This window comes from Gigantopelta aegis, chromosome 9 (genome assembly GCF_016097555.1).
Source record: "Gigantopelta aegis isolate Gae_Host chromosome 9, Gae_host_genome, whole genome shotgun sequence".
NCBI classification, from domain to species: Eukaryota; Metazoa; Mollusca; class Gastropoda; order Neomphalida; family Peltospiridae; genus Gigantopelta; species Gigantopelta aegis.
In genome coordinates this window covers 10831670-10843874 of record NC_054707.1, presented here as the reverse complement: position 1 = coordinate 10843874, position 12205 = coordinate 10831670, and the positions used below count along the sequence as shown (strand labels likewise).

General features: G+C 36.8%; 1 protein-coding gene across 2 annotated transcripts in view; it reads left to right on the top strand.

Moving 5' to 3' along the window:
• The window catches only part of LOC121382241 (zinc finger MYND domain-containing protein 11-like), a 41970-nt gene that overhangs the window by 5690 nt on the left and 24075 nt on the right, over window positions 1-12205 (top strand). For both annotated transcript variants that reach the window (XM_041511768.1, XM_041511767.1), the window contains exon 2: window positions 8604-8909. In XM_041511768.1, the coding sequence (XP_041367702.1) occupies window positions 8628-8909 (282 nt within the window). In that variant the 5' untranslated portion in view covers window positions 8604-8627. The remainder of the gene's footprint in view (window positions 1-8603; window positions 8910-12205) is intronic.

The window sequence follows — 12205 nt, the reverse complement described above, 5'->3', positions numbered from 1 at the left end:
GTTGTTTTAGATATATATATATTTTCTAGCACTTGGTTTGTTGTGCGATATGCAAAATTAGATCATGTGTTACAGTCGCGACTAAGAAACCGGTATCGGAGATTTTTCTGTACGACTTTAACACATGTAGTAGTTCGTTGTTTTATAAACTTCTGATTTAATTTTTTGTTGCCAAATCTTTTTCTAACTTAAATAAATAACATAATAAAGTATGTTATACATAATACTTAATATTACATAAAGTATAATGGCCTGTCTTTGTGATATTGCATTGCACAGTCGCAAACGGAAACCATTAATCATGGTATCCATGTTGCAACAGTGCACCGTACAAGCTATTTTCCCCAACCCAAACCTATTTGCTGTGATTAATGTGAGTGGACATTTAAATTGTAGTTACAAATACATTATATAAATGTTTTTTTGTTTTTTTTTTAAAGCTATTTTTTTTAACTTGTATTGAAAAAAAGCTAATTTTCATTAGACCAAATGTAATTGTTTCTTTGTTGCAATATGATGCACTTCGATTGTTTTGCACATTGAAACTATATGTGGTCTTCTCTCTTTTTTAAAGTGTTTTTGTGTCCTAAAGTTTATTAAAATAATGCTGCTGTTACATTCAATATAATGTTTGATTATATTTTTTCAAATTTGGTTGCAGTGAGTTACAGTTGTAACACAGAAACTAGATAAAACTATTTTTAATTCATTTTTATTAAAACATCATATTGATTGACAAGATTGCTTATTAGTATATTGTTACTTTAATTTCTTTTTAATATATTAAATAAAGTGCTTAAAACAATTAAGACACCTTTTTGATAAAAGTACTACAGTTGTAACATGGAAACTAAAAATATACATTTATTTGATTCTGGAGTTGGTTTTATTATGTCACTTAATTTTATTGAATGGAAAGATTCATATATTTATTTAATGTAGTTTTTAACATTTTTAAAAATAAAATAAATTATTTTAAAACTCCCTATTAGAATTTTTTTTACTGTTGTAACATGGAAGCAAACACAGAATTTGGATTGATTGGGGAAGATGTTTGTTTATTCACTTAATTTTTTTATCAGCAAGAATAATTTATTTATTCAATATCATTTTAAAGATTTAACAATATATATTATTTATAATTCCCATTTGTGATTTTTGTTTGACAAAAAATTTAATAATTTTTGCTCTTCATATTCTTTTAGTTTGATTGTTTTTAGATTTACTTAATTTTCAGATCATTGATTTGTTTATTTATGATGTCTTTGTTTTGCAGCATTTGTTTGTAAAGCTAGGTGATGGTATTTTAATATTTTTTTTACAGATCTAGATGTCACCTAGAAGATGCAGCAGACTTGCTCTAAAAAGACAGAGGAGTCCATCACCAGACCCTCCACTACACAAAGAAAAGAAGAAGAAGCTCTCGAATGCTGATAGAGTTAAGGCCCACAGAGACAGAGTGAAAAATGAACAACCTGAAAGGTACAAGAGGTATCTTGAAGAAAATGCTTCAAAATGCAAAGCCTACCGTGCTAAGCTGTCTGATGAGCGAAAAGCAGAAGAAAGAGAAAAAGTCCAGGCTCAGAGTACAAAAGTTGAGGCAGAAGAAGAAACAGGAACTGGCAGAATCTTCACTGTTACGGGTAACAACACGGAATGATATAGCTGCTAAAGAGAGACAACGAGCTGTTTGGCACAATCAGAAGCAGAAGCAGGCAGAGCAGATGACATCTCAAAAGAGGAGGAGAGTGAATGAACAGAGGCGTTTAAAATATAAGGAGAAAAAAGATGCTGAACAAACAAAAAATTCGAAGTCAGTGCAGTATGAGCCAGATGGCAACCATCTTGAACAAAGAACACCTGATGCCCAACGGAAAGCACTCCATCGAGCTAAAGCTGCTCTCCCTAAAAGCCCTCGGAAATATGTTTGGACAGTTAAGGCCTTAATTCATAAAGCATCTCCAAGAAAGCAGTGTTTATTCAAACATACTGAGCCAGTGCAGACAACAGAGCATAAAGTTGGTCGTCTGTTCATACAGTCTGTACATCGTTTACGAGACAAGAACTTTGCAGCAGACAGAGTTGCTCGGCGTGTTCTGCTGAATGTTTGCCAGGGAAGTGGAACATATGTTAAAAGAAGTTTGATGCTTGGAATAAGCCGAAAAACACTGTGAAGCGCCATGAAAATGTCCACCCCAAAGTGAAAAACCCAAAACAAGTGGAAAAGCACGCCAGTATATTTTATGAGCAAACTGCCACATCCCTTCCTGACAAGAAACTGGTCAGCAAGAAGATTGGGAAAGCTGCAGCTATTCTGCGGAAGCCATTGCATGAACGGCACAAAGATTTCTGCAGCACTTCTGGCCATAAAATAAGTTTTTCAACATTTGCCAAATGCAGACCATCCAACGTAAAACTCATGGCACAAGCCAGATTATGCCAGTGTTTATGCGAGTACTGCACAAATGAGGATCTGAAGCTGACCGTTATTAATGCCGTTGCTGCCACGTGTGACTACAACAGTCGCATTAGACATGAAAGACATGCAGTTACTTTAACAACTTGTGATGGCAACAAAAAAGATTGTTGTTATAGATCCTGTAACAAATGTGGTGTTCACTTGATGAATGATCATCTTCGCCCTCTCCTGCAGTATAATGGCGAGCTTTCCTGGCATCGTTGGGAGTCCAGGATGGTGGCTTCAAATGGTAAACAGGTAGGACCTGATTTTAATATTTACCTCACCTTTTTTGTGTGTATAAATATGATTCAGCCCTCTACATTGTAGCCGATTTGGTCGCATATGCGATAATGTTTTACATCTGGCAACTAAACTATTTCATACTATCTAGCATAGAGGGCTGCTGATTATAGGAAAGTGTGTGTTGCCTTTTAAAATAATTTGTGGTAATGGAGAAATTATTTACAATTGACGTAATTTTTGTATCAACAATGTTTGCTTTTATTAATGAAAGTATTCCTCTTTATATTTTGCAGGTAACACGAAAGGTGCTTGTTACAAAGAAAGGGCCTATTCGCGAGTTGGTGGATGAACTGATGACGGAAGTGGCTTTTCTGTCCGAACATTTATTTTGTGCAGATTGGCAGCACAAGCAGTTCGTTGCACTAAAGAACACTAGTCCCTTTCCTGATAACACTGTGTGTATGGTGATGGATTTCGCAGAGAACTTTGCATGCACCTACCAACAAGAAGTTCAGGCTGCACACTGGCATCACGAGCAGGTGACTGTGCACCTGACTGTCACATATTAAAAGTGTTCCGCACATGAAGAGACAGTGACAGACTCACTTGTTTTTATTTCTTCGGAGTACAGGACCGAAGCCAGTGAAAGTGTCTGCCCCCCAGCACTGGATTTAGACGATGCCCCAAGCCATCCAGTGCTGGGGCGTTGTCTAAATCCAACGCCCCAGCACTGGATTTAGACGACGTCCCAGCCCTGGAAGAAGACGACGCCCCAGCACTGGAAGTAAACAACGCCCCAGCACTGGATTTAGATGACGCCCCAGCATTGGATTTAGACGACGCCCCAGCACTGGATTTAGACAACGCCCCAGCACTGGATTTAGACGACGCCTCAGCCCTGGATCTAGAGGATGACCTGGATGTATCAACAAGGTAAAGTGATGTTTCTATTTTTTATTTTTTTATGTCTAGTGTGAATTAAGTTTTAGTTCATTACTCCATCTACAAACATATACAGATGTTTTTGTAGATAAATTTTCATTAAAGGACAAACATGTTCTTTGTTTTCAAGATACATTTTATTTAAATTATATGTAAACGATAATCTCATATTTAATAGTGCTTCTTTTCCCTCCAGGAAATTGACAAATTGCGCCTGGATCACAGTCACTTATGGGAATGGAAAACGTCAAAAGGAATATGTTGGAAAGGTATGATATACTTGTATTAGCCTCAGATCTTTTAATAAGTGTGTTGAAATAGTTTTTTTAGAAATCATATTAACATAAAGTATTAATTTTTGCAATATTTTATTGAAAATATTATTATTGACATTTCTGTACATTATGTTCTTTTTTGCAGGTCTTGGATGTTGACAGTGATGGAGACGATATCCATGTACGATTCCTGCGATGTCGAGGAAACTACTTCACCTGGCCAAATGTTGACGATGTAGCTTGGGTCAATCTCAGTCAAGTGAAGAAAGTCCTTGGCCATCCCATAATCTCGATTCGAGACCAGTACATATTTGAATAGACTTGATTTGTAAATAACAATATAAATGTTTGGTTAACAGAAATATGTTTGTTGTTTTTTGTTTTTATTTCACCATGTAACATGTATCCTTTAGCAAAATAAAATGTAGAATATTGATTGTTTCCATGTTGCAGCTGTTATTATACATGTATCAAACATCGTTAAATTTGAAAACAAAATAAATAAATGTAACAGTTTGCTCTACAAAAGTATATTTGTTGTTTTATTTCATCATATAAACACATGTATCCTGTTTTCCCTTCTTTAAAACCAAAATCTTGAACATCAAATATTGATGGTTTCCATGTTGCGACCGTAATAAAATTATTATAAAGGAACCTCAAAAACCAAAATAATACTCTTAACGACACAAATGGTTTAGAAGCTTGTTAAACAAATTAAATAAAATAGATTAATTGCAAAATACTTTTGATTTAATGGAAATTTGACAGCTAAAATTGTATTTCCTGTTTAGATTTTTTTATTTTTTTTGTTGCAACATACAATACACAAAATATTTGAAGTATTGTGTTAAATTTCTAAAGTTAAATCTATTTCTATTCATAACTGAGTGAACATTATGTAGAATTTGGAATGTTAAAGATTGTTTTTAAACATTTTAATATTATGTTTGGTTTCCATGTTGCAACTGTAATTTCGTTGGATGACATTACTTAAATCACACACCATTCATAAACCAGTGAGTAGACTATCTTTTTTGTTGTTTTACATGCTGTCTATGGGCTTTATCTATAACTGAAACACTAAGATTTGTTTTTTGAGGAATGTTTATTTTTGGGACTTCATGTCACAGAAATGGCTACAATTTCTGAGAACAACCCATAAGTGAACTGGACAAAAAGTCACGTCCTGGCTCGTCACGTCCTGGTTTGTACTGAAATTTTAAAAAGTAAATGTTACATTATAAAGAATATTTTTTTAGTAAATTGCTATATGCCATTTAGAAATAGACTAGATATTGTGTTAAACAGTGTATTTCAATAAGCAAACATTCTACCAGGAGAGCAGAGTTTTGGAATTTACTGCAATGTTAAAAAAAGTCATGTCCATTTTCGTCACGTCCTGGCACATTTTACTTTTCACTTTATAAGTCAATTTTTTTTTACAAAAAAAACAAAATTAGGCCTGACATGCTAATACTACTATATGTAATGAGCCTATAAATGATAAAACTGCATTTCCATTTAAAAAGGACTTTTAGTTAAGCAGATCATAAGAGTCAGAATGTCACGTCCTGGCTTAAACCATTACCACAGAATGGCCCATAAATATAGGCACCCCCTTGTATCCAAAATGATTTGCATGTCCGGTGATTCAGCGCAGTAGATGCAGATCATTGACCCCGCTATTTATAGACCGCCCATGACCTCATTTTGTAGCCCATAAACACTACACTATTGTCCCAGGATTATTTTAGTACTTTTTTGTTTTGTCTTGTTAAAAATATTACTATGAAAATGAAGTGGTACAGTACTGCATATGCATACATGTTCATTGTCATGCATGGCTAAGATGCCTACATGGATTTTATTTTTCTTGGGTAGATTGTGCACATACGTGGATCTTATTTCATTGTTATTTTTTTATAACAATGTGACAGTTGTGAACTGGAATGACTGCCAATTAAGGTGTAAAAGTTTTGTTTTGTTTGCATTTGTCTGTTTTTCTTTTCAGTTTAAATAAAAATAACCGAAAAAATTATTACATTTATACCGTTTACTATAATTTGAAAAATGCGGGAGAGGTGTTTTTAGACTGGTTTTAACATTCTTAATATCAATATGGCTGACCTACTTTGCATTTATATTCACAAAAACAGGTGAATGATTTATTTTGAAATTATGATATAATTATTGATAATTCTAATGTATACTACTCAAAAGAATTTAAGGGTCAGACGATATTTTCGACATTATTTTGTGAATGTCAATTATTTTAGCTAGACCATAATGTCACGCATGGTATTGTTCCATTTTGACGAAAGTGGGTCTAAGCAACCCATAAATGAATTAAAATCCACTGTCATTGACACTGTCGACTAGTTCTAATGGCGAAAACATGCTTACATTTGCACGTAAATTAGGGCGAAAGTGAAAGGTCTGCTAAGTGCCCATAACTTGCTTTTTCACAAAGCGCTTCATTCGCACGTTTTGCACGTGTATTCCATGTTCCCATTGCTGAATTTCCGTATAATTGGAGCTTGCGTTCATGTACGGTGCACACTCCAAATTCGACAATGGTACGACTTCAACTGAGGAAGGGCTATTGCTTGGCTTCAGGATGGCAATACGCAAAGAAATGTTGCTCTGAGACTTGGTGTCAGTCAGAGTGTCGTTGGCCGACTGTGGCGACGGTACCAAGCAACGAATTCTGTTCGAAATCGTCCACGTTCGGGAAGACCCCGAAGCACTACAAATAGAGAGGACCGCTACATCACCAATATGGCTCTACGTCAACGCAATACCACTGCACGCCGATTACGTGACAATCTGCGGACTGCGACTGGAACTCGAGTGTCTGATCAAACCATACGCAATCGTCTGAGAGACAATAATCTACGCTGCCGTCGCCAGGCTGTTCGACCACCACTCCTACCACGTCACAGAACGGCCAGACGTCACTGGTGCACACTTCATCTGCGGTGGCAACGTGTTCAGTGGGGTCGAGTGATGTTCACTGATGAGTCCAGGTTTAGTCTCCAGTTGAACGACGGTCGGGTTCGCGTCTACAGACGTCCTGGGGAGCGCTTCGCTGACGTTAACGTTAGACAACGTCACCGGTTCGGTGGTGGCAGCGTCATGGTGTGGGGCGGCATCTCTATCCACCACAGGACCCCCCCTCTATGTGGTGGATGGCAATCTGAATGGAATCCGCTATCTGAATGAGATTATCCGGCCGTTGGTTCTCCCAGGCCTTCAGCAGATTGGCGGCGGGGCAGTTCTGCAGGATGACAATGCCAGACCCCACCGCGCCAGGGTGGTAACGGACTTTCTCAGACAACAAGGTATCGCCAGGATGGATTGGCCAGCATATTCGCCTGACTTGGCCCCAATAGAGCATGCCTGGGACGAATTAGGCAGGAGAGTTCGGGATAACCATGCCCCTCCGGCCAACCTTCATAATCTGGGTCAACTTCTTAGGTAGAGTGGCAGGCCATTCCCCAAGAGTTCTTCAGACGTCTGATCAACAGCATGAGGCAACGATGTGTCGAGTGTATTCGCGCCAGGGGTGGATTCACACACTATTAAACGAATGTTCTAATGTGTAAAATCCATGTTTGACAACCTTCAACTTTGACAGCATGTCATGTGACTTTCTTGTATACAGTGACGTTTATTTGTGGTTTTTTGTAAATATGGAACAATAAATAAAAAATTTGGTGTAGTTTACATTATCAATCTAATACACTCTGAAACTTGTTTGGTTATAAATTTTTGACCCTTAAATTCTTTTGAGTAGTATATATATTTTTAATTGCATCCTTGCTGCATTGTAAGATGTTTCCGAGTAATAAAATATTTCTACGATTAAACTTACATATTAAATATATTTTCTTGTTTAGAATATCAGTGTCTATATATTCAATGTGTTTTTGGTCATCGTCATATTTGTAAAAAGCCCAAACTGGATTTTGTCTTCAAATAATTTCGTACGTACGAAAAAAATATTTTTTAGGAAATAAAATGAAATTTAACCTAGTACAAATATTAGAATGATCAGAAACACGTTTAATATACAGCCACTAATATTTTATGCAGAAAAATATAGTTGATATGTAATTACACTCTCTGTTAGTCGATAACATCTTAAAAATTGCAGCAAACTCAGGAATGTCCCTTTAAAGAGGGATTTGAATAGTGGAACATGAGATGGGTATTGTAAATAAATGAATGTTGGAAACATGTACTCTTACATGCTGTTAGCACCTTTTGTTTTATCAATTACAACTATTGAACCGAAAAACTGGGTCACTTCCTATTTGTGAGCAATGCAAATGATGTTTTGATTATGCCATTTATTTCTACCAATGTAGTACAATACCATTGTAATGCTGGTATATTAGATTACAAAGTGATAGGATGATGTACATGTCACAGTGTTGTGTGTAGATCTAGCCTTGATTTCTGCAATAATTTAGCACATTTTAATTTTGCTTTTCACTTTACGCACTTTTTGTTTATCCCGTTTGCCAAGACATATTTAGTCTGTACCTAGGTGTTTGGGGTTTTTTCTATTTAATTGTTGTTGGAGTTTTTTGTTTCCACAGATAAATGTCACTTTGATCGACAAGATGCTACATCCAGTTGTTTTGTGATATAATTACTGTTTTTTGTTTTCACAGATAAATGTCACTTTGATTGACAAGATGGTACGTCCAGTGAAACGTCGCTTGACCCCGGTCATCACAGCCATTCAGTTGCTTGATGCCGTCATATACATCCGCCAGCAGAAACAGATACCGAACATGGAGCGTCTGATCCGATACATGCAGCGGTGGCACGACATCTCGGAGACAGATACGGAGAAACACATTAATAATGCAGTAGCTGATGGCTTTCTACGGTCCTACACAGCCGTCGGGACCAAGGGTTCAAAGATTGGCTCGGAGCAAGAAGGCTTTCGTATTCCCGATGATGGCGAGAATGAGGTACCATTAAATCTGTTTTTTCAGCTTTAAATTTTTTAAAATAAAATAATATATATATATATGTGTGTTTGTGTGTGCGTGCATGCTGTATGGTATTTGTGTGTGATATGGTATTGTTGCGAACTGTATTAAGAGCTCAGTTGTTTCAGAATTGACCACATGACATGCAGGAGGCATTTCGTTTTGTTGACCCACTGTCTAAAAAATTAAATTTATTATACAAAGTACCGTATTTGACCGGAAATTAGCCCATGTCTTTGAATAAGCCCCCCTCCGTTTTGATAGCATTTAAGAAATTAGGCCCTCATTCGTAAATAAGCCCACCCCCAACTTCGTCACCTTATAAATAACACAAAACTGCAAGTTTGCTCAAAGTTCATTTAAAAGGTCATACCTCCTGCAGATAATTAAACACAAATGTAACAATATTTTACCACCAGTGAGATTTAGTAGTCTAACAGTAACAGTGTGTAACATTGTTTTCAATTTCATGCCTGCAGCATTTCTTTGAAGTACCCAAACCCAAGTCTGAACTAAAAACCAATGTCTATTTTTACCACCACACTGGGTCCGCAGTTAATGCTAATTAGGCAAATACCTTATTCTGATTGGCTAAGAACAATGGCCTAGATTGACAATTCTTTGTAGTGTAAGCTGGCTGCCTGTCAGAAACGTGTGTATACGCTATTGAGTTTGTTGTTTTAAGTCTTCTCAGCATTAAATTTTGGATGTAAATAAACAGCACTGGTAAGTAATTGTAACATAGAAGGTGTGTTTCTGATAATTAGATACTAGTAAAAAAAACAATTTAATTAATAAACAATTATTATTTATTAATAACAAATGGAACACTAATTAATAGATGTGCTACTGGACGTTTTTTGTTTTCTTCCTAGTTCATTTAATTATTATTTATTTTAATTATTTGGGGGTTTTTTCAACAAAACTGGCCCCTTGTCTGGGAATAAGCCCACCCCATGCTAAGCTTACAATGAGTTGTCTTGGGCCCCTGGGCTTATTTCCGGTCAAATACGGTATACATAGAATAAGGCACCCAACCATGACACTGCCAATGATAATAAAAGTTCATTTTTTTTTAATAAATAAACAAAAAGCATCGCTGCATGCCCACCAGGCATTAAATAAAAATTATGTGTCTATTTGTCTCCCCTTTGTAGTCAATTTTGAAACAGGAGATATCCAAACATGTATCTGCAACTAACAGTGGGATGACAGTAAACAAAAAATAAAATTAAAGTTTTTACACAAACAGCGGAAATGTGGGCTTGAAAAGTAAATTTATGTAGTTTTTTTAACTATGGAACCACTTGAATGTTTCATTTAGCAATGAGTAGGAGCTGGTATATTGAACTCCTGACCTCTGTGTAAGGTGATCCTGGTTTTCATGGTAATTGGGACTGTTATAACATCTTTTTTAAGTTATCTCCCCATCTCACCAGTTCTCGATGACTGATCAGAAGCTATGGTATGCCTATAGAATAGTGCTTATTTTGGTAGGAGTAGCTTATTTGGTGGAAGCAGGCTTCCTGTCTCTATATCTAGTGTTGAAATAACCATATGTTAGACCCAAACAGTCATAGTTTTAAATGTGCTCAGGGCTTCTAGAATTTTTATAAAATCCACACGCCATGGGATCAGTGATTTTAAAAATTTACTAGCCACGATTAAAAATTCAGTAGCCCTACTTTATTTTAAGTTAATAAAATTTTACTAAATAATAGTAATAATTAGCGTAGGTGGTTCCCATCAAGTCGTAACAGGGAGTTAGAGGCATCACTTCGTGGTCGACCTGGTACAGCTCTCTTTCATGACTGAAAGGTGCCTATCAGTTGGTGAGCCAAGTCGAGCTTGAAAGACAGAAGATCCCATCGCCTCTTCCCAGGTGCATCATGGTTGCATCATGGTTGATGGTGTGTCCTTCTATTATATACGCATTGTACATTGAGATTTCAAACAACTTCCGCTCACCTCTCCTATACCATCTCATTGTTTTCTTTTCTTTATTCAACCTGGTCATTTGATCCATTCTGTCGACACCTCCCATGTACTTTTGATATTGTGTTGAAGCTGGGGGGCAGGTGAATTCCTCTCTGGTGCTGTCTTTCTTTTTTCTAGTGGTCGTCAACCCGTCCTGTACAGGTATGAGACCAGTACTCAAATAATAAACCATGCGGTTATTTTTCCAGCTATGAGCTATAAGTGAACCGCACTGTCTCCACTCTGTGTGTCCCCGGGGTAGTCGGCCTTCTTCATTCTTGGGTTTCACAAGATCTGCAGGATATCCTTTCCTGTTACACCTGACTGTCCCACAGGTGTAAATACCTTTGGATTCAAGGTAGTGCGCCAGAATTGGGCTGGTATAAAAATTGTCAATATAAACTGTTCTGCCTTCATTCTGTAGATGTTTTGTGAGTGCGATTACTACCGGCCCACTCAAGCCAAAAAATCGGTTTGCTCCTTGAGTATACCTGCCAACATATACATCAAAATTGTGGCAGTAAGCCGTTACAGCATCAGCAAGGACCCACACCTTGATTCCAAAGTTCACTGGTTTGTCCTTCATGTATTGTTTGAAACCAAGTCTGCCATTGAACGGAATCATGGCCTCATCTACAGAGATATGTTCATGTGGAATGTAGTTTTCTTTGAACGAAGTACGTAGGCTGTCAATGATATATCGAAATTTAAACAATTTGTCATTTTGAATCACAGCAGAATCGTCAGAAAAGTATTTGGGCAAACCTATCCTGAGAAAATATCTGTGGAATTTCAGTCCTAAGATAGGGGTATTCAGTGCTTTTATTCCAGTACAGTTCATCCCTGTCACATGTTATTATGTCCATCAAAATTAACAAGCCATAATAAGCTTTCATTTCATCAACAGAAACATCATACCACACACCTTTGTTGTTAGCAGGATCTGTATCACGCTTTTTTTGGCATTCATTTTGGTAAATTCTACAATTTTTCCATACATTGTATTGGAATAAAATAGCAAAAAGTACTCTATGGCGTTTGTGTTGACGTCAAATACTTTTACAGGCCCTGGATTTTTAGTAAACGGTGATCTGCAGGTAACCGAATATGGCTCATGTGTCCAGGTAAACTCAGGCGCGTGGTAAAACAGTGGCAAGTCATCTTGTAACTCGTCATCGATATCATTTTCTTCTAAATTGCCATGTTGAATGACGTTTCGTTCACAATCGCCAATCTCGATTAAATCAAATGCACCAAAGTCCATATTATCCCACATTTCATCATCGGAAAACCCGTCA